At 44.7% G+C, this 27,257-nt stretch overlaps 1 protein-coding gene and 10 non-coding genes across 12 annotated transcripts; all 11 read right to left on the bottom strand.

Annotated features, from left to right (window-relative positions):
* Positions 1-1,493: 1,493 nt before the first annotated feature.
* Positions 1,494-1,565, bottom strand: trnad-guc (transfer RNA aspartic acid (anticodon GUC)). Its single transcript has one exon. It is a non-coding gene; the product is annotated as a tRNA-Asp (tRNA).
* Positions 1,566-3,557: 1,992 nt separating this feature from the next.
* trnad-guc (transfer RNA aspartic acid (anticodon GUC)) lies at positions 3,558-3,629 on the bottom strand. The gene has a single exon. It is a non-coding gene; the product is annotated as a tRNA-Asp (tRNA).
* A 2,000-nt stretch (positions 3,630-5,629) lies between these two features.
* Positions 5,630-5,701, bottom strand: trnad-guc (transfer RNA aspartic acid (anticodon GUC)). The gene has a single exon. It is a non-coding gene; the product is annotated as a tRNA-Asp (tRNA).
* A 2,583-nt stretch (positions 5,702-8,284) lies between these two features.
* trnad-guc (transfer RNA aspartic acid (anticodon GUC)) lies at positions 8,285-8,356 on the bottom strand. Its single transcript has one exon. It is a non-coding gene; the product is annotated as a tRNA-Asp (tRNA).
* Positions 8,357-10,358: 2,002 nt separating this feature from the next.
* On the bottom strand, positions 10,359-10,430 carry trnad-guc (transfer RNA aspartic acid (anticodon GUC)). The gene has a single exon. It is a non-coding gene; the product is annotated as a tRNA-Asp (tRNA).
* Positions 10,431-12,430: 2,000 nt separating this feature from the next.
* On the bottom strand, positions 12,431-12,502 carry trnad-guc (transfer RNA aspartic acid (anticodon GUC)). Its single transcript has one exon. It is a non-coding gene; the product is annotated as a tRNA-Asp (tRNA).
* Positions 12,503-14,504: 2,002 nt separating this feature from the next.
* On the bottom strand, positions 14,505-14,576 carry trnad-guc (transfer RNA aspartic acid (anticodon GUC)). Its single transcript has one exon. It is a non-coding gene; the product is annotated as a tRNA-Asp (tRNA).
* Positions 14,577-16,576: 2,000 nt separating this feature from the next.
* On the bottom strand, positions 16,577-16,648 carry trnad-guc (transfer RNA aspartic acid (anticodon GUC)). The gene has a single exon. It is a non-coding gene; the product is annotated as a tRNA-Asp (tRNA).
* Positions 16,649-18,650: 2,002 nt separating this feature from the next.
* On the bottom strand, positions 18,651-18,722 carry trnad-guc (transfer RNA aspartic acid (anticodon GUC)). The gene has a single exon. It is a non-coding gene; the product is annotated as a tRNA-Asp (tRNA).
* A 2,000-nt stretch (positions 18,723-20,722) lies between these two features.
* trnad-guc (transfer RNA aspartic acid (anticodon GUC)) lies at positions 20,723-20,794 on the bottom strand. The gene has a single exon. It is a non-coding gene; the product is annotated as a tRNA-Asp (tRNA).
* Positions 20,795-21,210: 416 nt separating this feature from the next.
* Positions 21,211-25,592, bottom strand: LOC128634973 (uncharacterized). 2 transcript variants are annotated; one of them, XM_053685962.1, is made up of 3 exons: positions 24,903-25,592; positions 24,704-24,800; positions 21,211-21,649 (listed from the first exon to the last, which is right to left on the bottom strand). In XM_053685962.1, exons 1-2 carry the CDS (start codon positions 25,565-25,567, stop codon positions 24,713-24,715), a joined length of 753 nt encoding a protein of 250 aa, XP_053541937.1. In that variant the 5' UTR covers positions 25,568-25,592; the 3' UTR covers positions 21,211-21,649; positions 24,704-24,712. The 2 variants fall into 2 exon arrangements, with proteins under 2 accessions (XP_053541937.1, XP_053541936.1); XM_053685961.1 differs by having other exon boundaries at positions 21,213-21,649; positions 24,704-25,592.
* Between the last annotated feature and the right edge of the window lie 1,665 nt (positions 25,593-27,257).

Raw genomic sequence — 27,257 nt, 5'->3', positions numbered from 1 at the left:
GAAGCCTGTTATGAAACTGTGTCGAAATGCAGAGGGAACTCTATTCAGATGAGCAAGAAAGCACATTGGCATTCATCGAACACGCTTGCGCAATGCAAGGGCGTAATGCAAAACAGGTTCAGAACACGCGCGAACAGCCCGTAAATAAGCCTTGGAGTCCCTGTTAAGCCTTGTCTCATGCTCAATCGCTGTCACGGATCGGAAACAAGGTTGGCACATTGAAACGATCAAAACAGAAACCATCACAACATGAATGAACCAAGCAAATGCTCTTAAGTCTTGCCTCATAAGTCATTACATGAAGCATCAGAGCATAAACCATCACAACATAAATGAACCAAGCGAATGCTCTTAAGTCTTGGCTCATAAGTCATTACATAAACCATCACAACATAAACCATCACAACATAAATGAACCAAGCAATGCTCTTGAGTCTTGGCTCATGAGTCATTACATAAACCATCACAACATAAACCATCAGAACATAACTGAACCAAGGAAATGCTCTTACGTCTTGGATCACGCTCCCTTACTCTGATGGCCAAGAGAAAATGACACTGGACTTGGAATGCACTGGGGTCTCCCCTACGCAACTCGATGCCTGCTCAACGCATGTCAACTGTCTGTGTCAACTAACTCGTGGGCACTATCTTCCCGACTGCAGAGAGGAAAGGACACTGGACTTGAACTACACCGGGGTTTCACCTGTGCAACTTGAAGCCTGTTATGAAACTGCGTCGTAATGCAGAGGGAACTCTATTCAGATGAGCAAGAAAGCACATTGGCATTCATCGAACACGCTTGCGCAAAACAAATTTTCTATCCTGGAAAATGCTTTGACGTAAAGTACGTCGTCCGAATGTGTTCATGTAAACTAGTAAAGGCTCTATTCACTTGAGTGAAATAAATGTACTGATGAGGGCGTCCACGTGCGGAAACCTGAGAATATAAACGAGACTGCAAAGTTGTGGCTGAAGAAGGGTCTAACACGGACAAACACGTCCGTCCGCTCCGGTAGAAAGCCTAGTGTTTCCTTAAATCACGTTGAGGCCTCGTACTCTAAATCCAACGTGGTTTTCTCGTGCAGGTATGAACCCTGCTTGTAGCGTTGTCGGCTGTAGGTGTCAAGTCACTGGTGCTCAATCTCCTGCTGTTTATTTAAAGCAAGTGGCACATACAGACTGTTTAATTGGCAACACGTTAAATCAACCTGCAAGGGCTGCTTTGTTCATGGCACAGTGTCCCAAAACTTATAACGACGTGCAGCCTGTGGTGAAGAATGTATTGTTCTCCCCTGTGTAATACAGCCACATGCAGCGGGAGAGCTGTCTCTTAGCGGAGTGATCTAATCTGGTGTGGTAATAGCATAAAAATGTGAAAAAGTAGAGTATATGTGTCGCATGGAAACTGTGGCTGACGGCATACAGAATCGCAGTCGGCTGAGCAAACAAGCCCCGTGGCATTCATACAGTGGGGCGTAAGGCAAAAGAGACTCCCCGTCGGGGAATCGAACCCCGGTCTTCCGCGTGACAGGCGGAGATACTGTCCACTATACTAACGAGGAAAGCGTGGCGGCGGGTGAGAAGGCGAACGACACTTTGGAAGGTTGACAACACGCCCGAACAGCCCGTAAATAAGCCTTGGAGTCCCTGTTAAGCCTTGTCTCATGCTCAATCGCTGTCACGGCTCGGAAACAAGGTTGGCACATTGAAACGATCGAAACAGAAACCATCACAACATGAATGAACCAAGCAAATGCTCTTAAGTCTTGCCTCATAAGTCATTACGTGAAGCATCAGAGCATAAACCATCACAACATAAATGAACCAAGCGAATGCTCTTAAGTCTTGCCTCATAAGTCATTACATAAACCATCACAACATAAATGAACCAAGCAATGCTCTTAAGACTTGGCTCATAAGTCATTACATAAACCATCACAACATAAACCATCACAACATAAATGAACCAAGCAAATGCTCTTCAGTCATGACTCATGCTCCCTTCCTCTGATGGCCAAGAGATAATGACACTGGACTTGAACTACACCGGGGTTTAACCTGTGCAACTTGAAGCCTGTTATGAAACTGTGTCGAAATGCAGAGGGAACTCTATTCAGATGAGCAAGAAAGCACATTGGCATTCATCGAACACGCTTGCGCAATGCAAGGGCGTAATGCAAAACAGGTTCAGAACACGCGCGAACAGCCCGTAAATAAGCCTTGGAGTCCCTGTTAAGCCTTGTCTCATGCTCAATCGCTGTCACGGCTCGGAAACAAGGTTGGCACATTGAAACGATCAAAACAGAAACCATCACAACATGAATGAACCAAGCAAATGCTCTTAAGTCTTGCCTCATAAGTCATTACATGAAGCATCAGAGCATAAACCATCACAACATAAATGAACCAAGCGAATGCTCTTAAGTCTTGGCTCATAAGTCATTACATAAACCATCACAACATAAACCATCACAACATAAATGAACCAAGCAATGCTCTTGAGTCTTGGCTCATGAGTCATTACATAAACCATCACAACATAAACCATCAGAACATAACTGAACCAAGGAAATGCTCTTACGTCTTGGATCACGCTGCCTTACTCTGATGGCCAAGAGAAAATGACACTGGACTTGGAATGCACTGGGGTCTCCCCTACGCAACTCGATGCCTGCTCAACGCATGTCAACTGTCTGTGTCAACTAACTCGTGGGCACTATCTTCCCGACTGCAGAGAGGAAAGGACACTGGACTTGAACTACACCGGGGTTTCACCTGTGCAACTTGAAGCCTGTTATGAAACTGTGTCGTAATGCAGAGGGAACTCTATTCAGATGAGCAAGAAAGCACATTGGCATTCATCGAACACGCTTGCGCAAAACAAATTTTCTATCCTGGAAAATGCTTTGACGTAAAGTACGTCGTCCGAATGTGTTCATGTAAACTAGTAAAGGCTCTATTCACTTGAGTGAAATAAATGTACTGATGAGGGCGTCCACGTGCGGAAACCTGAGAATATAAACGAGACTGCAAAGTTGTGGCTGAAGAAGGGTCTAACACGGACAAACACGTCCGTCCGCTCCGGTAGAAAGCCTAGTGTTTCCTTAAATCACGTTAAGGCCTCGTACTCTAAATCCAACGTGGTTTTCTCGTGCAGGTATGAACCCTGCTTGTAGCGTTGTCGGCTGTAGGTGTCAAGTCACTGGTGCTCAATCTCCTGCTGTTTATTTAAAGCAAGTGGCACATACAGACTGTTTAATTGGCAACACGTTAAATCAACCTGCAAGGGCTGCTTTGTTCATGGCACAGAACTTATAACGACGTGCAGCCTGTGGTGAAGAATGTATTGTTCTCCCCTGTGTAATACAGCCACATGCAGCGGGAGAGCTGTCTCTTAGCGGAGTGATCTAATCTGGTGTGGTAATAGCATAAAAATGTGAAAAAGTAGAGTATATGTGTCGCATGGAAACTGTGGCTGACGGCATACAGAATCGCAGTCGGCTGAGCAAACAAGCCCCGTGGCATTCATACAGTGGGGCGTAAGGCAAAAGAGACTCCCCGTCGGGGAATCGAACCCCGGTCTTCCGCGTGACAGGCGGAGATACTGTCCACTATACTAACGAGGAAAGCGTGGCGGTGGGTGAGAAGGCGAACGACACTTTGGAAGGTTGACAACACGCCCGAACAGCCCGTAAATAAGCCTTGGAGTCCCTGTTAAGCCTTGTCTCATGCTCAATCGCTGTCACGGCTCGGAAACAAGGTTGGCACATTGAAACGATCGAAACAGAAACCATCACAACATGAATGAACCAAGCAAATGCTCTTAAGTCTTGCCTCATAAGTCATTACGTGAAGCATCAGAGCATAAACCATCACAACATGAATGAACCAAGCGAATGCTCTTAAGTCTTGCCTCATAAGTCATTACATAAACCATCACAACATAAATGAACCAAGCAATGCTCTTAAGACTTGGCTCATAAGTCATTACATAAACCATCACAACATAAACCATCACAACATAAATGAACCAAGCAAATGCTCTTCAGTCATGACTCATGCTCCCTTCCTCTGATGGCCAAGAGATAATGACACTGGACTTGAACTACACCGGGGTTTAACCTGTGCAACTTGAAGCCTGTTATGAAACTGTGTCGAAATGCAGAGGGAACTCTATTCAGATGAGCAAGAAAGCACATTGGCATTCATCGAACACGCTTGCGCAATGCAAGGGCGTAATGCAAAACAGGTTCAGAACACGCGCGAACAGCCCGTAAATAAGCCTTGGAGTCCCTGTTAAGCCTTGTCTCATGCTCAATCGCTGTCACGGCTCGGAAACAAGGTTGGCACATTGAAACGATCAAAACAGAAACCATCACAACATGAATGAACCAAGCAAATGCTCTTAAGTCTTGCCTCATAAGTCATTACATGAAGCATCAGAGCATAAACCATCACAACATAAATGAACCAAGCGAATGCTCTTAAGTCTTGGCTCATAAGTCATTACATAAACCATCACAACATAAACCATCACAACATAAATGAACCAAGCAATGCTCTTGAGTCTTGGCTCATGAGTCATTACATAAACCATCACAACATAAACCATCAGAACATAACTGAACCAAGGAAATGCTCTTACGTCTTGGATCACGCTGCCTTACTCTGATGGCCAAGAGAAAATGACACTGGACTTGGAATGCACTGGGGTCTCCCCTACGCAACTCGATGCCTGCTCAACGCATGTCAACTGTCTGTGTCAACTAACTCGTGGGCACTATCTTCCCGACTGCAGAGAGGAAAGGACACTGGACTTGAACTACACCGGGGTTTCACCTGTGCAACTTGAAGCCTGTTATGAAACTGCGTCGTAATGCAGAGGGAACTCTATTCAGATGAGCAAGAAAGCACATTGGCATTCATCGAACACGCTTGCGCAAAACAAATTTTCTATCCTGGAAAATGCTTTGACGTAAAGTACGTCGTCCGAATGTGTTCATGTAAACTAGTAAAGGCTCTATTCACTTGAGTGAAATAAATGTACTGATGAGGGCGTCCACGTGCGGAAACCTGAGAATATAAACGAGACTGCAAAGTTGTGGCTGAAGAAGGGTCTAACACGGACAAACACGTCCGTCCGCTCCGGTAGAAAGCCTACTGTTTCCTTAAATCACGTTGAGGCCTCGTACTCTAAATCCAACGTGGTTTTCTCGTGCAGGTATGAACCCTGCTTGTAGCGTTGTCGGCTGTAGGTGTCAAGTCACTGGTGCTCAATCTCCTGCTGTTTATTTAAAGCAAGTGGCACATACAGACTGTTTAATTGGCAACACGTTAAATCAACCTGCAAGGGCTGCTTTGTTCATGGCACAGTGTCCCAAAACTTATAACGACGTGCAGCCTGTGGTGAAGAATGTATTGTTCTCCCCTGTGTAATACAGCCACATGCAGCGGGAGAGCTGTCTCTTAGCGGAGTGATCTAATCTGGTGTGGTAATAGCATAAAAATGTGAAAAAGTAGAGTATATGTGTCGCATGGAAACTATGGCTGACGGCATACAGAATCGCAGTCGGCTGAGCAAACAAGCCCCGTGGCATTCAAACAGTGGGGCGTAAGGCAAAAGAGACTCCCCGTCGGGGAATCGAACCCCGGTCTTCCGCGTGACAGGCGGAGATACTGTCCACTATACTAACGAGGAAAGCACGGCGGAGGGTGAGAAGGTGAATGACACTTTGGAAGGTTGACAACACGCCCGAACAGCCCGTCAATAAGCCTTGGAGTCGCTGTTAAGCTTGTCTCATGCTCAATCGCTGTCACGGCTCGGAAACAAGGTTGGCACATTGAAACGATCGAAACAGAAACCATCACAACATGAATGAACCAAGCAAATGCTCTTAAGTCTTGCCTCATAAGTCATTACGTGAAGCATCAGAGCATAAACCATCACAACATGAATGAACCAAGCGAATGCTCTTAAGTCTTGCCTCATAAGTCATTACATAAACCATCACAACATAAATGAACCAAGCAATGCTCTTAAGACTTGGCTCATAAGTCATTACATAAACCATCACAACATAAACCATCACAACATAAATGAACCAAGCAAATGCTCTTCAGTCATGACTCATGCTCCCTTCCTCTGATGGCCAAGAGATAATGGCACTGGACTTGAACTACACCGGGGTTTAACCTGTGCAACTTGAAGCCTGTTATGAAACTGTGTCGAAATGCAGAGGGAACTCTATTCAGATGAGCAAGAAAGCACATTGGCATTCATCGAACACGCTTGCGCAATGCAAGGGCGTAATGCAAAACAGGTTCAGAACACGCGCGAACAGCCCGTAAATAAGCCTTGGAGTCCCTGTTAAGCCTTGTCTCATGCTCAATCGCTGTCACGGCTCGGAAACAAGGTTGGCACATTGAAACGATCAAAACAGAAACCATCACAACATGAATGAACCAAGCAAATGCTCTTAAGTCTTGCCTCATAAGTCATTACGTGAAGCATCAGAGCATAAACCATCACAACATAAATGAACCAAGTGAATGCTCTTAAGTCTTGCCTCATAAGTCATTACATAAACCATCACAACATAAATGAACCAAGCAATGCTCTTAAGACTTGGCTCATAAGTCATTACATAAACCATCACAACATAAACCATCACAACATAAATGAACCAAGCAAATGCTCTTCAGTCATGACTCATGCTCCCTTCCTCTGATGGCCAAGAGATAATGACACTGGACTTGAACTATACCGGGGTTTAACCTGTGCAACTTGAAGCCTGTTATGAAACTGTGTCGAAATGCAGAGGGAACTCTATTCAGATGAGCAAGAAAGCACATTGGCATTCATCGAACACGCTTGCGCAATGCAAGGGCGTAATGCAAAACAGGTTCAGAACACGCGCGAACAGCCCGTAAATAAGCCTTGGAGTCCCTGTTAAGCCTTGTCTCATGCTCAATCGCTGTCACGGCTCGGAAACAAGGTTGGCACATTGAAACGATCAAAACAGAAACCATCACAACATGAATGAACCAAGCAAATGCTCTTAAGTCTTGCCTCATAAGTCATTACATGAAGCATCAGAGCATAAACCATCACAACATAAATGAACCAAGCGAATGCTCTTAAGTCTTGGCTCATAAGTCATTACATAAACCATCACAACATAAACCATCACAACATAAATGAACCAAGCAATGCTCTTGAGTCTTGGCTCATGAGTCATTACATAAACCATCACAACATAAACCATCAGAACATAACTGAACCAAGGAAATGCTCTTACGTCTTGGATCACGCTGCCTTACTCTGATGGCCAAGAGAAAATGACACTGGAATTGGAATGCACTGGGGTCTCCCCTACGCAACTCGATGCCTGCTCAACGCATGTCAACTGTCTGTGTCAACTAACTCGTGGGCACTATCTTCCCGACTGCAGAGAGGAAAGGACACTGGACTTGAACTACACCGGGGTTTCACCTGTGCAACTTGAAGCCTGTTATGAAACTGTGTCGTAATGCAGAGGGAACTCTATTCAGATGAGCAAGAAAGCACATTGGCATTCATCGAACACGCTTGCGCAAAACAAATTTTCTATCCTGGAAAATGCTTTGACGTAAAAAGTACGTCGTCCGAATGTGTTCATGTAAACTAGTAAAGGCTCTATTCACTTGAGTGAAATAAATGTACTGATGAGGGCGTCCACGTGCGGAAACCTGAGAATATAAACGAGACTGCAAAGTTGTGGCTGAAGAAGGGTCTAACACGGACAAACACGTCCGTCCGCTCCGGTAGAAAGCCTAGTGTTTCCTTAAATCACGTTAAGGCCTCGTACTCTAAATCCAACGGGGTTTTCTCGTGCAGGTATGAACCCTGCTTGTAGCGTTGTCGGCTGTAGGTGTCAAGTCACTGGTGCTCAATCTCCTGCTGTTTATTTAAAGCAAGTGGCACATACAGACTGTTTAATTGGCAACACGTTAAATCAACCTGCAAGGCCTGCTTTGTTCATGGCACAGTGTCCCAAAACTTATAACGACGTGCAGCCTGTGGTGAAGAATGTATTGTTCTCCCCTGTGGAATACAGCCACATGCAGCGGGAGAGCTGTCTCTTAGCGGAGTGATCTAATCTGGTGTGGTAATAGCATAAAAATGTGAAAAAGTAGAGTATATGTGTCGCATGGAAACTGTGGCTGACGGCATACAGAATCGCAGTCGGCTGAGCAAACAAGCCCCGTGGCATTCATACAGTGGGGCGTAAGGCAAAAGAGACTCCCCGTCGGGGAATCGAACCCCGGTCTTCCGCGTGACAGGCGGAGATACTGTCCACTATACTAACGAGGAAAGCGTGGCGGCGGGTGAGAAGGCGAACGACACTTTGGAAGGTTGACAACACGCCCGAACAGCCCGTAAATAAGCCTTGGAGTCCCTGTTAAGCCTTGTCTCATGCTCAATCGCTGTCACGGCTCGGAAACAAGGTTGGCACATTGAAACGATCGAAACAGAAACCATCACAACATGAATGAACCAAGCAAATGCTCTTAAGTCTTGCCTCATAAGTCATTACGTGAAGCATCAGAGCATAAACCATCACAACATGAATGAACCAAGCGAATGCTCTTAGGTCTTGCCTCATAAGTCATTACATAAACCATCACAACATAAATGAACCAAGCAATGCTCTTAAGACTTGGCTCATAAGTCATTACATAAACCATCACAACATAAACCATCACAACATAAATGAACCAAGCAAATGCTCTTCAGTCATGACTCATGCTCCCTTCCTCTGATGGCCAAGAGATAATGACACTGGACTTGAACTACACCGGGGTTTAACCTGTGCAACTTGAAGCCTGTTATGAAACTGTGTCGAAATGCAGAGGGAACTCTATTCAGATGAGCAAGAAAGCACATTGGCATTCATCGAACACGCTTGCGCAATGCAAGGGCGTAATGCAAAACAGGTTCAGAACACGCGCGAACAGCCCGTAAATAAGCCTTGGAGTCCCTGTTAAGCCTTGTCTCATGCTCAATCGCTGTCACGGCTCGGAAACAAGGTTGGCACATTGAAACGATCAAAACAGAAACCATCACAACATGAATGAACCAAGCAAATGCTCTTAAGTCTTGCCTCATAAGTCATTACATGAAGCATCAGAGCATAAACCATCACAACATAAATGAACCAAGCGAATGCTCTTAAGTCTTGGCTCATAAGTCATTACATAAACCATCACAACATAAACCATCACAACATAAATGAACCAAGCAATGCTCTTGAGTCTTGGCTCATGAGTCATTACATAAACCATCACAACATAAACCATCAGAACATAACTGAACCAAGGAAATGCTCTTACGTCTTGGATCACGCTGCCTTACTCTGATGGCCAAGAGAAAATGACACTGGAATTGGAATGCACTGGGGTCTCCCCTACGCAACTCGATGCCTGCTCAACGCATGTCAACTGTCTGTGTCAACTAACTCGTGGGCACTATCTTCCCGACTGCAGAGAGGAAAGGACACTGGACTTGAACTACACCGGGGTTTCACCTGTGCAACTTGAAGCCTGTTATGAAACTGCGTCGTAATGCAGAGGGAACTCTATTCAGATGAGCAAGAAAGCACATTGGCATTCATCGAACACGCTTGCGCAAAACAAATTTTCTATCCTGGAAAATGCTTTGACGTAAAAAGTACGTCGTCCGAATGTGTTCATGTAAACTAGTAAAGGCTCTATTCACTTGAGTGAAATAAATGTACTGATGAGGGCGTCCACGTGCGGAAACCTGAGAATATAAACGAGACTGCAAAGTTGTGGCTGAAGAAGGGTCTAACACGGACAAACACGTCCGTCCGCTCCGGTAGAAAGCCTAGTGTTTCCTTAAATCACGTTAAGGCCTCGTACTCTAAATCCAACGTGGTTTTCTCGTGCAGGTATGAACCCTGCTTGTAGCGTTGTCGGCTGTAGGTGTCAAGTCACTGGTGCTCAATCTCCTGCTGTTTATTTAAAGCAAGTGGCACATACAGACTGTTTAATTGGCAACACGTTAAATCAACCTGCAAGGGCTGCTTTGTTCATGGCACAGTGTCCCAAAACTTATAACGACGTGCAGCCTGTGGTGAAGAATGTATTGTTCTCCCCTGTGGAATACAGCCACATGCAGCGGGAGAGCTGTCTCTTAGCGGAGTGATCTAATCTGGTGTGGTAATAGCATAAAAATGTGAAAAAGTAGAGTATATGTGTCGCATGGAAACTGTGGCTGACGGCATACAGAATCGCAGTCGGCTGAGCAAACAAGCCCCGTGGCATTCATACAGTGGGGCGTAAGGCAAAAGAGACTCCCCGTCGGGGAATCGAACCCCGGTCTTCCGCGTGACAGGCGGAGATACTGTCCACTATACTAACGAGGAAAGCGTGGCGGCGGGTGAGAAGGCGAACGACACTTTGGAAGGTTGACAACACGCCCGAACAGCCCGTAAATAAGCCTTGGAGTCCCTGTTAAGCCTTGTCTCATGCTCAACCGCTGTCACGGCTCGGAAACAAGGTTGGCACATTGAAACGATCGAAACAGAAACCATCACAACATGAATGAACCAAGCAAATGCTCTTAAGTCTTGCCTCATAAGTCATTACGTGAAGCATCAGAGCATAAACCATCACAACATAAATGAACCAAGCGAATGCTCTTAAGTCTTGCCTCATAAGTCATTACATAAACCATCACAACATAAATGAACCAAGCAATGCTCTTAAGACTTGGCTCATAAGTCATTACATAAACCATCACAACATAAACCATCACAACATAAATGAACCAAGCAAATGCTCTTCAGTCATGACTCATGCTCCCTTCCTCTGATGGCCAAGAGATAATGACACTGGACTTGAACTACACCGGGGTTTAACCTGTGCAACTTGAAGCCTGTTATGAAACTGTGTCGAAATGCAGAGGGAACTCTATTCAGATGAGCAAGAAAGCACATTGGCATTCATCGAACACGCTTGCGCAATGCAAGGGCGTAATGCAAAACAGGTTCAGAACACGCGCGAACAGCCCGTAAATAAGCCTTGGAGTCCCTGTTAAGCCTTGTCTCATGCTCAATCGCTGTCACGGCTCGGAAACAAGGTTGGCACATTGAAACGATCAAAACAGAAACCATCACAACATGAATGAACCAAGCAAATGCTCTTAAGTCTTGCCTCATAAGTCATTACATGAAGCATCAGAGCATAAACCATCACAACATAAATGAACCAAGCGAATGCTCTTAAGTCTTGGCTCATAAGTCATTACATAAACCATCACAACATAAACCATCACAACATAAATGAACCAAGCAATGCTCTTGAGTCTTGGCTCATGAGTCATTACATAAACCATCACAACATAAACCATCAGAACATAACTGAACCAAGGAAATGCTCTTACGTCTTGGATCACGCTCCCTTACTCTGATGGCCAAGAGAAAATGACACTGGACTTGGAATGCACTGGGGTCTCCCCTACGCAACTCGATGCCTGCTCAACGCATGTCAACTGTCTGTGTCAACTAACTCGTGGGCACTATCTTCCCGACTGCAGAGAGGAAAGGACACTGGACTTGAACTACACCGGGGTTTCACCTGTGCAACTTGAAGCCTGTTATGAAACTGCGTCGTAATGCAGAGGGAACTCTATTCAGATGAGCAAGAAAGCACATTGGCATTCATCGAACACGCTTGCGCAAAACAAATTTTCTATCCTGGAAAATGCTTTGACGTAAAGTACGTCGTCCGAATGTGTTCATGTAAACTAGTAAAGGCTCTATTCACTTGAGTGAAATAAATGTACTGATGAGGGCGTCCACGTGCGGAAACCTGAGAATATAAACGAGACTGCAAAGTTGTGGCTGAAGAAGGGTCTAACACGGACAAACACGTCCGTCCGCTCCGGTAGAAAGCCTAGTGTTTCCTTAAATCACGTTAAGGCCTCGTACTCTAAATCCAACGGGGTTTTCTCGTGCAGGTATGAACCCTGCTTGTAGCGTTGTCGGCTGTAGGTGTCAAGTCACTGGTGCTCAATCTCCTGCTGTTTATTTAAAGCAAGTGGCACATACAGACTGTTTAATTGGCAACACGTTAAATCAACCTGCAAGGCCTGCTTTGTTCATGGCACAGTGTCCCAAAACTTATAACGACGTGCAGCCTGTGGTGAAGAATGTATTGTTCTCCCCTGTGGAATACAGCCACATGCAGCGGGAGAGCTGTCTCTTAGCGGAGTGATCTAATCTGGTGTGGTAATAGCATAAAAATGTGAAAAAGTAGAGTATATGTGTCGCATGGAAACTGTGGCTGACGGCATACAGAATCGCAGTCGGCTGAGCAAACAAGCCCCGTGGCATTCATACAGTGGGGCGTAAGGCAAAAGAGACTCCCCGTCGGGGAATCGAACCCCGGTCTTCCGCGTGACAGGCGGAGATACTGTCCACTATACTAACGAGGAAAGCGTGGCGGCGGGTGAGAAGGCGAACGACACTTTGGAAGGTTGACAACACGCCCGAACAGCCCGTAAATAAGCCTTGGAGTCCCTGTTAAGCCTTGTCTCATGCTCAATCGCTGTCACGGCTCGGAAACAAGGTTGGCACATTGAAACGATCGAAACAGAAACCATCACAACATGAATGAACCAAGCAAATGCTCTTAAGTCTTGCCTCATAAGTCATTACGTGAAGCATCAGAGCATAAACCATCACAACATGAATGAACCAAGCGAATGCTCTTAGGTCTTGCCTCATAAGTCATTACATAAACCATCACAACATAAATGAACCAAGCAATGCTCTTAAGACTTGGCTCATAAGTCATTACATAAACCATCACAACATAAACCATCACAACATAAATGAACCAAGCAAATGCTCTTCAGTCATGACTCATGCTCCCTTCCTCTGATGGCCAAGAGATAATGACACTGGACTTGAACTACACCGGGGTTTAACCTGTGCAACTTGAAGCCTGTTATGAAACTGTGTCGAAATGCAGAGGGAACTCTATTCAGATGAGCAAGAAAGCACATTGGCATTCATCGAACACGCTTGCGCAATGCAAGGGCGTAATGCAAAACAGGTTCAGAACACGCGCGAACAGCCCGTAAATAAGCCTTGGAGTCCCTGTTAAGCCTTGTCTCATGCTCAATCGCTGTCACGGCTCGGAAACAAGGTTGGCACATTGAAACGATCAAAACAGAAACCATCACAACATGAATGAACCAAGCAAATGCTCTTAAGTCTTGCCTCATAAGTCATTACATGAAGCATCAGAGCATAAACCATCACAACATAAATGAACCAAGCGAATGCTCTTAAGTCTTGGCTCATAAGTCATTACATAAACCATCACAACATAAACCATCACAACATAAATGATCCAAGCAATGCTCTTGAGTCTTGGCTCATGAGTCATTACATAAACCATCACAACATAAACCATCAGAACATAACTGAACCAAGGAAATGCTCTTACGTCTTGGATCACGCTGCCTTACTCTGATGGCCAAGAGAAAATGACACTGGACTTGGAATGCACTGGGGTCTCCCCTACGCAACTCGATGCCTGCTCAACGCATGTCAACTGTCTGTGTCAACTAACTCGTGGGCACTATCTTCCCGACTGCAGAGAGGAAAGGACACTGGACTTGAACTACACCGGGGTTTCACCTGTGCAACTTGAAGCCTGTTATGAAACTGCGTCGTAATGCAGAGGGAACTCTATTCAGATGAGCAAGAAAGCACATTGGCATTCATCGAACACGCTTGCGCAAAACAAATTTTCTATCCTGGAAAATGCTTTGACGTAAAAAGTACGTCGTCCGAATGTGTTCATGTAAACTAGTAAAGGCTCTATTCACTTGAGTGAAATAAATGTACTGATGAGGGCGTCCACGTGCGGAAACCTGAGAATATAAACGAGACTGCAAAGTTGTGGCTGAAGAAGGGTCTAACACGGACAAACACGTCCGTCCGCTCCGGTAGAAAGCCTAGTGTTTCCTTAAATCACGTTAAGGCCTCGTACTCTAAATCCAACGTGGTTTTCTCGTGCAGGTATGAACCCTGCTTGTAGCGTTGTCGGCTGTAGGTGTCAAGTCACTGGTGCTCAATCTCCTGCTGTTTATTTAAAGCAAGTGGCACATACAGACTGTTTAATTGGCAACACGTTAAATCAACCTGCAAGGGCTGCTTTGTTCATGGCACAGTGTCCCAAAACTTATAACGACGTGCAGCCTGTGGTGAAGAATGTATTGTTCTCCCCTGTGGAATACAGCCACATGCAGCGGGAGAGCTGTCTCTTAGCGGAGTGATCTAATCTGGTGTGGTAATAGCATAAAAATGTGAAAAAGTAGAGTATATGTGTCGCATGGAAACTGTGGCTGACGGCATACAGAATCGCAGTCGGCTGAGCAAACAAGCCCCGTGGCATTCATACAGTGGGGCGTAAGGCAAAAGAGACTCCCCGTCGGGGAATCGAACCCCGGTCTTCCGCGTGACAGGCGGAGATACTGTCCACTATACTAACGAGGAAAGCGTGGCGGCGGGTGAGAAGGCGAACGACACTTTGGAAGGTTGACAACACGCCCGAACAGCCCGTAAATAAGCCTTGGAGTCCCTGTTAAGCCTTGTCTCATGCTCAACCGCTGTCACGGCTCGGAAACAAGGTTGGCACATTGAAACGATCGAAACAGAAACCATCACAACATGAATGAACCAAGCAAATGCTCTTAAGTCTTGCCTCATAAGTCATTACGTGAAGCATCAGAGCATAAACCATCACAACATAAATGAACCAAGCGAATGCTCTTAAGTCTTGCCTCATAAGTCATTACATAAACCATCACAACATAAATGAACCAAGCAATGCTCTTAAGACTTGGCTCATAAGTCATTACATAAACCATCACAACATAAACCATCACAACATAAATGAACCAAGCAAATGCTCTTCAGTCATGACTCATGCTCCCTTCCTCTGATGGCCAAGAGATAATGACACTGGACTTGAACTACACCGGGGTTTAACCTGTGCAACTTGAAGCCTGTTATGAAACTGTGTCGAAATGCAGAGGGAACTCTATTCAGATGAGCAAGAAAGCACATTGGCATTCATCGAACACGCTTGCGCAATGCAAGGGCGTAATGCAAAACAGGTTCAGAACACGCGCGAACAGCCCGTAAATAAGCCTTGGAGTCCCTGTTAAGCCTTGTCTCATGCTCAATCGCTGTCACGGCTCGGAAACAAGGTTGGCACATTGAAACGATCAAAACAGAAACCATCACAACATGAATGAACCAAGCAAATGCTCTTAAGTCTTGCCTCATAAGTCATTACATGAAGCATCAGAGCATAAACCATCACAACATAAATGAACCAAGCGAATGCTCTTAAGTCTTGGCTCATAAGTCATTACATAAACCATCACAACATAAACCATCACAACATAAATGAACCAAGCAATGCTCTTGAGTCTTGGCTCATGAGTCATTACATAAACCATCACAACATAAACCATCAGAACATAACTGAACCAAGGAAATGCTCTTACGTCTTGGATCACGCTCCCTTACTCTGATGGCCAAGAGAAAATGACACTGGACTTGGAATGCACTGGGGTCTCCCCTACGCAACTCGATGCCTGCTCAACGCATGTCAACTGTCTGTGTCAACTAACTCGTGGGCACTATCTTCCCGACTGCAGAGAGGAAAGGACACTGGACTTGAACTACACCGGGGTTTCACCTGTGCAACTTGAAGCCTGTTATGAAACTGCGTCGTAATGCAGAGGGAACTCTATTCAGATGAGCAAGAAAGCACATTGGCATTCATCGAACACGCTTGCGCAAAACAAATTTTCTATCCTGGAAAATGCTTTGACGTAAAGTACGTCGTCCGAATGTGTTCATGTAAACTAGTAAAGGCTCTATTCACTTGAGTGAAATAAATGTACTGATGAGGGCGTCCACGTGCGGAAACCTGAGAATATAAACGAGACTGCAAAGTTGTGGCTGAAGAAGGGTCTAACACGGACAAACACGTCCGTCCGCTCCGGTAGAAAGCCTAGTGTTTCCTTAAATCACGTTAAGGCCTCGTACTCTAAATCCAACGGGGTTTTCTCGTGCAGGTATGAACCCTGCTTGTAGCGTTGTCGGCTGTAGGTGTCAAGTCACTGGTGCTCAATCTCCTGCTGTTTATTTAAAGCAAGTGGCACATACAGACTGTTTAATTGGCAACACGTTAAATCAACCTGCAAGGCCTGCTTTGTTCATGGCACAGTGTCCCAAAACTTATAACGACGTGCAGCCTGTGGTGAAGAATGTATTGTTCTCCCCTGTGGAATACAGCCACATGCAGCGGGAGAGCTGTCTCTTAGCGGAGTGATCTAATCTGGTGTGGTAATAGCATAAAAATGTGAAAAAGTAGAGTATATGTGTCGCATGGAAACTGTGGCTGACGGCATACAGAATCGCAGTCGGCTGAGCAAACAAGCCCCGTGGCATTCATACAGTGGGGCGTAAGGCAAAAGAGACTCCCCGTCGGGGAATCGAACCCCGGTCTTCCGCGTGACAGGCGGAGATACTGTCCACTATACTAACGAGGAAAGCGTGGCGGCGGGTGAGAAGGCGAACGACACTTTGGAAGGTTGACAACACGCCCGAACAGCCCGTCAATAAGCCTTGGAGTCCCTGTTAAGCCTTGTCTCATGCTCAATCGCTGTCACGGCTCGGAAACAAGGTTGGCACATTGAAACGATCGAAACAGAAACCATCACAACATGAATGAACCAAGCAAATGCTCTTAAGTCTTGCCTCATAAGTCATTACGTGAAGCATCAGAGCATAAACCATCACAACATGAATGAACCAAGCGAATGCTCTTAGGTCTTGCCTCATAAGTCATTACATAAACCATCACAACATAAATGAACCAAGCAATGCTCTTAAGACTTGGCTCATAAGTCATTACATAAACCATCACAACATAAACCATCACAACATAAATGAACCAAGCAAATGCTCTTCAGTCATGACTCATGCTCCCTTCCTCTGATGGCCAAGAGATAATGACACTGGACTTGAACTACACCGGGGTTTAACCTGTGCAACTTGAAGCCTGTTATGAAACTGTGTCGAAATGCAGAGGGAACTCTATTCAGATGAGCAAGAAAGCACATTGGCATTCATCGAACACGCTTGCGCAATGCAAGGGCGTAATGCAAAACAGGTTCAGAACACGCGCGAACAGCCCGTAAATAAGCCTTGGAGTCCCTGTTAAGCCTTGTCTCATGCTCAATCGCTGTCACGGCTCGGAAACAAGGTTGGCACATTGAAACGATCAAAACAGAAACCATCACAACATGAATGAACCAAGCAAATGCTCTTAAGTCTTGCCTCATAAGTCATTACATGAAGCATCAGAGCATAAACCATCACAACATAAATGAACCAAGCGAATGCTCTTAAGTCTTGGCTCATAAGTCATTACATAAACCATCACAACATAAACCATCACAACATAAATGATCCAAGCAATGCTCTTGAGTCTTGGCTCATGAGTCATTACATAAACCATCACAACATAAACCATCAGAACATAACTGAACCAAGGAAATGCTCTTACGTCTTGGATCACGCTGCCTTACTCTGATGGCCAAGAGAAAATGACACTGGACTTGGAATGCACTGGGGTCTCCCCTACGCAACTCGATGCCTGCTCAACGCATGTCAACTGTCTGTGTCAACTAACTCGTGGGCACTATCTTCCCGACTGCAGAGAGGAAAGGACACTGGACTTGAACTACACCGGGGTTTCACCTGTGCAACTTGAAGCCTGTTATGAAACTGCGTCGTAATGCAGAGGGAACTCTATTCAGATGAGCAAGAAAGCACATTGGCATTCATCGAACACGCTTGCGCAAAACAAATTTTCTATCCTGGAAAATGCTTTGACGTAAAAAGTACGTCGTCCGAATGTGTTCATGTAAACTAGTAAAGGCTCTATTCACTTGAGTGAAATAAATGTACTGATGAGGGCGTCCACGTGCGGAAACCTGAGAATATAAACGAGACTGCAAAGTTGTGGCTGAAGAAGGGTCTAACACGGACAAACACGTCCGTCCGCTCCGGTAGAAAGCCTAGTGTTTCCTTAAATCACGTTAAGGCCTCGTACTCTAAATCCAACGTGGTTTTCTCGTGCAGGTATGAACCCTGCTTGTAGCGTTGTCGGCTGTAGGTGTCAAGTCACTGGTGCTCAATCTCCTGCTGTTTATTTAAAGCAAGTGGCACATACAGACTGTTTAATTGGCAACACGTTAAATCAACCTGCAAGGGCTGCTTTGTTCATGGCACAGTGTCCCAAAACTTATAACGACGTGCAGCCTGTGGTGAAGAATGTATTGTTCTCCCCTGTGGAATACAGCCACATGCAGCGGGAGAGCTGTCTCTTAGCGGAGTGATCTAATCTGGTGTGGTAATAGCATAAAAATGTGAAAAAGTAGAGTATATGTGTCGCATGGAAACTGTGGCTGACGGCATACAGAATCGCAGTCGGCTGAGCAAACAAGCCCCGTGGCATTCATACAGTGGGGCGTAAGGCAAAAGAGACTCCCCGTCGGGGAATCGAACCCCGGTCTTCCGCGTGACAGGCGGAGATACTGTCCACTATACTAACGAGGAAAGCGTGGCGGCGGGTGAGAAGGCGAACGACACTTTGGAAGGTTGACAACACGCCCGAACAGCCCGTAAATAAGCCTTGGAGTCCCTGTTAAGCCTTGTCTCATGCTCAACCGCTGTCACGGCTCGGAAACAAGGTTGGCACATTGAAACGATCGAAACAGAAACCATCACAACATGAATGAACCAAGCAAATGCTCTTAAGTCTTGCCTCATAAGTCATTACGTGAAGCATCAGAGCATAAACCATCACAACATAAATGAACCAAGCGAATGCTCTTAAGTCTTGCCTCATAAGTCATTACATAAACCATCACAACATAAATGAACCAAGCAATGCTCTTAAGACTTGGCTCATAAGTCATTACATAAACCATCACAACATAAACCATCACAACATAAATGAACCAAGCAAATGCTCTTCAGTCATGACTCATGCTCCCTTCCTCTGATGGCCAAGAGATAATGACACTGGACTTGAACTACACCGGGGTTTAACCTGTGCAACTTGAAGCCTGTTATGAAACTGTGTCGAAATGCAGAGGGAACTCTATTCAGATGAGCAAGAAAGCACATTGGCATTCATCGAACACGCTTGCGCAATGCAAGGGCGTAATGCAAAACAGGTTCAGAACACGCGCGAACAGCCCGTAAATAAGCCTTGGAGTCCCTGTTAAGCCTTGTCTCATGCTCAATCGCTGTCACGGCTCGGAAACAAGGTTGGCACATTGAAACGATCAAAACAGAAACCATCACAACATGAATGAACCAAGCAAATGCTCTTAAGTCTTGCCTCATAAGTCATTACATGAAGCATCAGAGCATAAACCATCACAACATAAATGAACCAAGCGAATGCTCTTAAGTCTTGGCTCATAAGTCATTACATAAACCATCACAACATAAACCATCACAACATAAATGAACCAAGCAATGCTCTTGAGTCTTGGCTCATGAGTCATTACATAAACCATCACAACATAAACCATCAGAACATAACTGAACCAAGGAAATGCTCTTACGTCTTGGATCACGCTGCCTTACTCTGATGGCCAAGAGAAAATGACACTGGACTTGGAATGCACTGGGGTCTCCCCTGCGCAACTCGATGCCTGCTCAACGCATGTCAACTGTCTGTGTCAACTAACTCGTGGGCACTATCTTCCCGACTGCAGAGAGGAAAGGACACTGGACTTGAACTACACCGGGGTTTCACCTGTGCAACTTGAAGCCTGTTATGAAACTGCGTCGTAATGCAGAGGGAACTCTATTCAGATGAGCAAGAAAGCACATTGGCATTCATCGAACACGCTTGCGCAAAACAAATTTTCTATCCTGGAAAATGCTTTGACGTAAAGTACGTCGTCCGAATGTGTTCATGTAAACTAGTAAAGGCTCTATTCACTTGAGTGAAATAAATGTACTGATGAGGGCGTCCACGTGCGGAAACCTGAGAATATAAACGAGACTGCAAAGTTGTGGCTGAAGAAGGGTCTAACACGGACAAACACGTCCGTCCGCTCCGGTAGAAAGCCTAGTGTTTCCTTAAATCACGTTAAGGCCTCGTACTCTAAATCCAACGGGGTTTTCTCGTGCAGGTATGAACCCTGCTTGTAGCGTTGTCGGCTGTAGGTGTCAAGTCACTGGTGCTCAATCTCCTGCTGTTTATTTAAAGCAAGTGGCACATACAGACTGTTTAATTGGCAACACGTTAAATCAACCTGCAAGGGCTGCTTTGTTCATGGCACAGTGTCCCAAAACTTATAACGACGTGCAGCCTGTGGTGAAGAATGTATTGTTCTCCCCTGTGGAATACAGCCACATGCAGCGGGAGAGCTGTCTCTTAGCGGAGTGATCTAATCTGGTGTGGTAATAGCATAAAAATGTGAAAAAGTAGAGTATATGTGTCGCATGGAAACTGTGGCTGACGGCATACAGAATCGCAGTCGGCTGAGCAAACAAGCCCCGTGGCATTCATACAGTGGAGCGTAAGGCAAAAGAGACTCCCCGTCGGGGAATCGAACCCCGGTCTTCCGCGTGACAGGCGGAGATACTGTCCACTATACTAACGAGGAAAGCGTGGCGGCGGGTGAGAAGGCGAATGACACTTTGGAAGGTTGACAACACGCCCGAACAGCCCGTAAATAAGCCTTGGAGTCGCTGTTAAGCCTTGTCTCATGCTCAATCGCTGTCACGGCTCGGAAACAAGGTTGGCACATTGAAACGATCGAAACAGAAACCATCACAACATGAATGAACCAAGCAAATGCTCTTAAGTCTTGCCTCATAAGTCATTACGTGAAGCATCAGAGCATAAACCATCACAACATGAATGAACCAAGCGAATGCTCTTAGGTCTTGCCTCATAAGTCATTACATAAACCATCACAACATAAATGAACCAAGCAATGCTCTTAAGACTTGGCTCATAAGTCATTACATAAACCATCACAACATAAACCATCACAACATAAATGAACCAAGCAAATGCTCTTCAATTCAATTCAATTCAATTCAATTTTATTTGTATAGCGCTTTTTACAATAGACATTGTCTCAAAGCAGCTTTACAGAAATATCAACACGGTATACAGATATTAAAGGTGTGAATTTATCCCAACTGAGCAAGCCACTGAGTGGCGACGGTGGCAAGGAAAAACTCCCTAAGATGTTTTAAGAGGAAGAAACCTTGAGAGGAACCCGACTCAGAAGGGAACCCATCCTCATCTGGGTAACAACAGATATTGTGAAAAAGTTCATTATGGATTTATATGAAGTCTGTATGGTGTTAAGAGCAGCCGTAGTCCCAGCAGTCTGGAATTAAAGAAGATTTGAGCTCCATCCAGAGGCAGAAAGGATCTGGATCTCTAGTATCTCCATAAATTCGTGTGGGGCTCGGCGAAAGGAGAGAGGGAGAAAGTAGAACAGAATCTAGTCAGGGTAGGCTTGAGTAAACAAATACGTTTTAAGCTTAGACTTAAACACTGAGACTGTGTCTGAGTCCCGAACACTAATAGGAAGACTGTTCCATAACTGTGGGGCCCTATAAGAGAAAGCTCTTCCCCCTGCTGTAGCCTTCACTATTCGAGGTACCGTCAGATAGCCTGCATCTTTTGATCTAAGTAGGCGTGGCGGATCATATAAAACCAAAAGGTCGCTTAGATATTGTGGCGCGAGACCGTTTAGTGCTTTATAGGTTAATAAGAGTATTTTATAATTAATGCGAGATTTTACTGGGAGCCAATGCAGTGTGGATAATATCGGTGTGATATGGTCGTATCTTCTAGTTCTAGTTAGGACTCTAGCAGCTGCATTCTGGACTAATTGGAGCTTATTTATATTCCTACTGGAACATCCAGACAGTATGGCATTACAGTAATCTAATCTAGAGGTGACGAATGCATGAACTAGTATTTCCGCATCATGTAGTGACAATATGTTTCTTATTTTAGAAATATTTCTGAGATGAAAGAAGGCTATCCTAGTAATATTATCTACATGAGCATCAAATGATAGGCTGGAGTCAATAATCACTCCAAGGTCTTTAACTGCTGCACATGATGAAACAGAAAGACCATCCAGAGTAACCATGTGATCAGAAAGGATACTTCTAGCTACACGTGGGCCTAATAAAAGTATTTCTGTTTTATCAGAATTAAGCAGAAGGAAGTTAATTAACATCCAATGTCTAATGTCCTTTACACAATCCTCAACTTTACTAAGCTTATGTCTGTCCTCTGGCTTCGCTGAAACATACAACTGTGTATCATCAGCATAACAGTGGAAGCTAATTCCATGTTTACGAATAATTTGACCTAGGGGTAGCATATATAAAGTAAAGAGCAGTGGGCCTAAAACAGAACCCTGTGGAACTCCAAAAGTAACCTCAGTACGCATGGAGAATTCACCATTTACATCTACGAACTGATAACGATCGGTCAGATAAGACCTGAGCCAGGAGAGGACTGTTCCCTTAATACCAACAACATTTTCTAATCTATCAAGGAGAATAGTGTGATCTATAGTATCAAAAGCTGCAGTAAGGTCGAGTAACACAAGCAGCGAGACACAACCCTGATCGTAAGTCAGTAGAAGGTCATTTACTACTTTAACTAACGCTGTCTCTGTGCTATGATGAGGTCTAAATCCTGACTGATACATTTCATGAATGTTATTCCTGTCTAGGTACGAGCATAACTGCTTTGCTACAACCTTTTCTAAAATCTTAGAGATGAAGGGGAGATTTGATATTGGTCTATAGCTGGACAATTGAGACGGGTCAAGATCAGGTTTTTTAATCAAGGGTTTAATAACTGCTAATTTAAGTGATTTAGGTACATAGCCACTGCTTAGGGAAGAATTGATTATATTTAGAAGTGGCTCAATTACTACTGGACCAATCTGTTTAAACAAACATGTAGGTACGGGATCTAGTATGCAAGTTGATGAATTTGCTGAAGAGATTAATGTAGCTAGTTCGGTCTCTCTAAGCGGAGCAAAACACTCTAAACATTGATCTGATATTGCTACACTGTCATGTAATGGGTTTGTTACAGTACTGTCCAGTTTTAATTTAATGGCCTGTATTTCACGTCTAATATTTTCAACCTTATCATTGAAAAATTTCATGAAATCTTCACTGCTATGTAATGATTGAGTGTTTCTCTCTGTAGTGGTTTTATTCCTAGTTAATTTTGCTACTGTGTTGAAAAGGAATCTAGAATTGTTTTTGTTGTCTCCTATTAAGGTGGAGAAATAGATTTTTCTAGCATCGCCAAGAGATTTCCTATATTTCAGTAGGCTCTCCTTCCATGCTATTTGAAATATCACCAGTTTGGTTTGACGCCATTTACGTTCTAATTGCCGAGTTGTCTGTTTTAAGGTTCGCGTTTGATCGGTATACCAGGGTGCTAATTTTTTTCCTCTAATTATTTTCCTTTTGAGTGGAGCCACTCTATCTAGCGTGTAGCGGAGTGTTGACTCCAAGCTTTCAGTCGCCTGATCGAGTTCTGTGTGATCTGACGGTGATCCAAATCTAATTGATGTTTCTGCGAGGTTATTTATGAAGCTTGGTGCAGTAGCTGAAGTGTAGGTACGTTTTACACGGTAGCGAGACGAGGTGGAAATATTATGATCAATACGTATTATGAACGAGATAAGATAATGGTCTGAGACAACTTCAGACTGCGGAAAAATGATAATATTTTCTATACTTAGTCCGTATGTTAGTATGAGGTCAAGAGTGTGACCACCATTATGAGTAGGCCCGATTACATTCTGATTAATCCCTACTGAATCTAAGATGGACACAACCGCTATTCTTAGAGGGTCTTCCAGGTTATCAAAATGAATATTAAAGTCTCCGACGATTAATGCTTTATCTACAGACACAACCAGGTTTGAGACAAAGTCTGCAAATTCACTAAGAAATTCAGTATATGGCCCTGGGGGTCTGTAAATAATAATTAGAGGAATTGACTTATTTTTTGTGGCTACATAACTTATACTGGTATAAAGAATTTCAAAAGAATTAAATTTATGCTTAGGTTTTTGTGTGACGACTAGATTTTGACTATGGATGAGTCCAACACCTCCTCCTCTACCAGCTGAACGAGGCTGATGTACATAACTGTATCCAGGAGGACTGGCTTCATTTAAGGCTATGTACTCATTTGGTTTAATCCAAGTTTCCGTTAAACACATTAAATTACATTCCTGATCAGTAATGATGTCGTTAACAATAAGAGCCTTAGACGCAAGAGATCTAATGTTTAATAGTCCTAGCCTCAGATCAAAAGTGCTGGCTGTGCATTCAATATGATTTAATTTTATGTTAATTAGGTTACGAAGATCGAGTTTCCGAGATTTTCTATATATTTGAATAGCTCGGGGAACAGACACAGTCTCTATAGTATGTATTACCTTTTCCGAATTTTTAGTTGAACATTGATTATACTGAATGTTATTATTGGAAGATGTACTTACGATAGGCAGTCACTTGGAGTGTAGCGCCTTGGAAATGTTGTCTGAAAGCAGTTCCGCTCCAAGGCTGCTGGGGTGCAGGCCATCAGGACGAAACAACCTAGGACGCTCCCAGAACAGATTCCAGTTATTGACAAACACCAGATTCTGCTCATTACACCAAGAGACTAACCAATCATTTAATGCTAGAAGTCTACTGAACTTTTCTGCTCCACGTCTGTATGTGGGAAGAGGTCCAGAGACGATGATCTTCGCGGTAGGTGATCTGCCTCGTACCGTCTCGATCAGGCTGGAGAAGTCCCTCTTCAGCACCTCCGTCTGCCGCAGCCTGGTGTCGTTCGTCCCCGCGTGCAGCACAACCGCTCCAATGCGCTCGTCTTTCTTCAGGATCCCGGATACCTGCGCAGCGACATCAAGGACACAAGCACCAGAAAAACAGTGTGTGCGCACCTTACCTTTAGATGAGGCTACACGGACGTTCCGCACAATGGAGTCCCCGATGATCACAGTGTTGGGTCTGGTCTGGCGGAGAGGGGCGAAGCGGTTCCTGGTTGGAATCTCGAACACTGGAGGTGGAGAAGGTCCAGCCCGCGCCTTTCGCCGCTGGTTTACCCAAGGCCCGAGGTGTGTTGGCGCTGGCGTTACGGAGACCACGGCTGGGAAAGTCCTAGGTGCACGGTCCCTGCACAGAGAAACACACGGCGTAGAGGGGCTGGGAGTGGAAATACCACGCTGTGTGCTTACCTTGGATATGTGAGCAGAGGCACAAGATGTTTCCAGCGCAGTTTGTCGCTCCAGCAGCTGGGCCTGCTTGTCGAGTAGGCCGCGGATCTGCTTCTCCACATCCTCCAGTTCCAGCCGCACCATGTGAAGCTCAAGCGAGTCCTCATCTGCACTCAAAACCGGAGAGACAGCAGACATATTTGTTTATTTGTTTTTTTAAAAAACAGAACAGCGGTAAGTGAGAAATGTGAAACGTAAACAAGGCTAGCGGTAGGTGATGCTAGCGGGCTACAGGCTACAAGCTAGTCGCGGATGTTTTGTAAAAACAAAAAAACAAAATAGAATACAGATCAAATTTGCGACAGCGCAACGTTACGATTGTTTTATTTAACGTGGTGTCAGTTATATTTGTATAACGTAAGGTAAATAATTTTAAAGTATAGAGATTAGAAGAAATTAATGTAAATTAATGTAATATGCTCTTAAGTCTTGCCTCATAAGTCATTACATGAAGCATCAGAGCATAAACCATCACAACATAAATGAACCAAGCGAATGCTCTTAAGTCTTGGCTCATAAGTCATTACATAAACCATCACAACATAAACCATCACAACATAAATGAACCAAGCAATGCTCTTGAGTCTTGGCTCATGAGTCATTACATAAACCATCACAACATAAACCATCAGAACATAACTGAACCAAGGAAATGCTCTTACGTCTTGGATCACGCTGCCTTACTCTGATGGCCAAGAGAAAATGACACTGGACTTGGAATGCACTGGGGTCTCCCCTACGCAACTCGATGCCTGCTCAACGCATGTCAACTGTCTGTGTCAACTAACTCGTGGGCACTATCTTCCCGACTGCAGAGAGGAAAGGACACTGGACTTGAACTACACCGGGGTTTCACCTGTGCAACTTGAAGCCTGTTATGAAACTGCGTCGTAATGCAGAGGGAACTCTATTCAGATGAGCAAGAAAGCACATTGGCATTCATCGAACACGCTTGCGCAAAACAAATTTTCTATCCTGGAAAATGCTTTGACGTAAAGTACGTCGTCCGAATGTGTTCATGTAAACTAGTAAAGGCTCTATTCACTTGAGTGAAATAAATGTACTGATGAGGGCGTCCACGTGCGGAAACCTGAGAATATAAACGAGACTGCAAAGTTGTGGCTGAAGAAGGGTCTAACACGGACAAACACGTCCGTCCGCTCCGGTAGAAAGCCTAGTGTTTCCTTAAATCACGTTAAGGCCTCGTACTCTAAATCCAACGTGGTTTTCTCGTGCAGGTATGAACCCTGCTTGTAGCGTTGTCGGCTGTAGGTGTCAAGTCACTGGTACTCAATCTCCTGCTGTTTATTTAAAGCAAAGTGGCACATACAGACTGTTTAATTGGCAACACGTTAAATCAACCTGCAAGGGCTGCTTTGTTCATGGCACAGTGTCCCAAAACTTATAACGACGTGCAGCCTGTGGTGAAGAATGTATTGTTCTCCCCTGTGGAATACAGCCACATGCAGCGGGAGAGCTGTCTCTTAGCGGAGTGATCTAATCTGGTGTGGTAATAGCATAAAAATGTGAAAAAGTAGAGTATATGTGTCGCATGGAAACTATGGCTGACGGCATACAGAATCGCAGTCGGCTGAGCAAACAAGCCCCGTGGCATTCATACAGTGGGGCGTAAGGCAAAAGAGACTCCCTGTCGGGGAATCGAACCCCGGTCTTCCGCGTTACAGGCGGAGATCCCGTCCACTATACTAACGAGGAAAGCATGGCGGAGGGTGAGAAGGTTAATGACACTTTGGAAGGTTGACAACACGCCCGA

Source organism: Ictalurus punctatus, chromosome 14 (genome assembly GCF_001660625.3).
Source record: "Ictalurus punctatus breed USDA103 chromosome 14, Coco_2.0, whole genome shotgun sequence".
In the NCBI taxonomy this organism is placed as follows: Eukaryota; Metazoa; Chordata; class Actinopteri; order Siluriformes; family Ictaluridae; genus Ictalurus; species Ictalurus punctatus.
The sequence above is the reverse complement of the archived record's forward strand: the minus strand, read 5'-3'. Positions and strand labels throughout refer to the sequence as shown.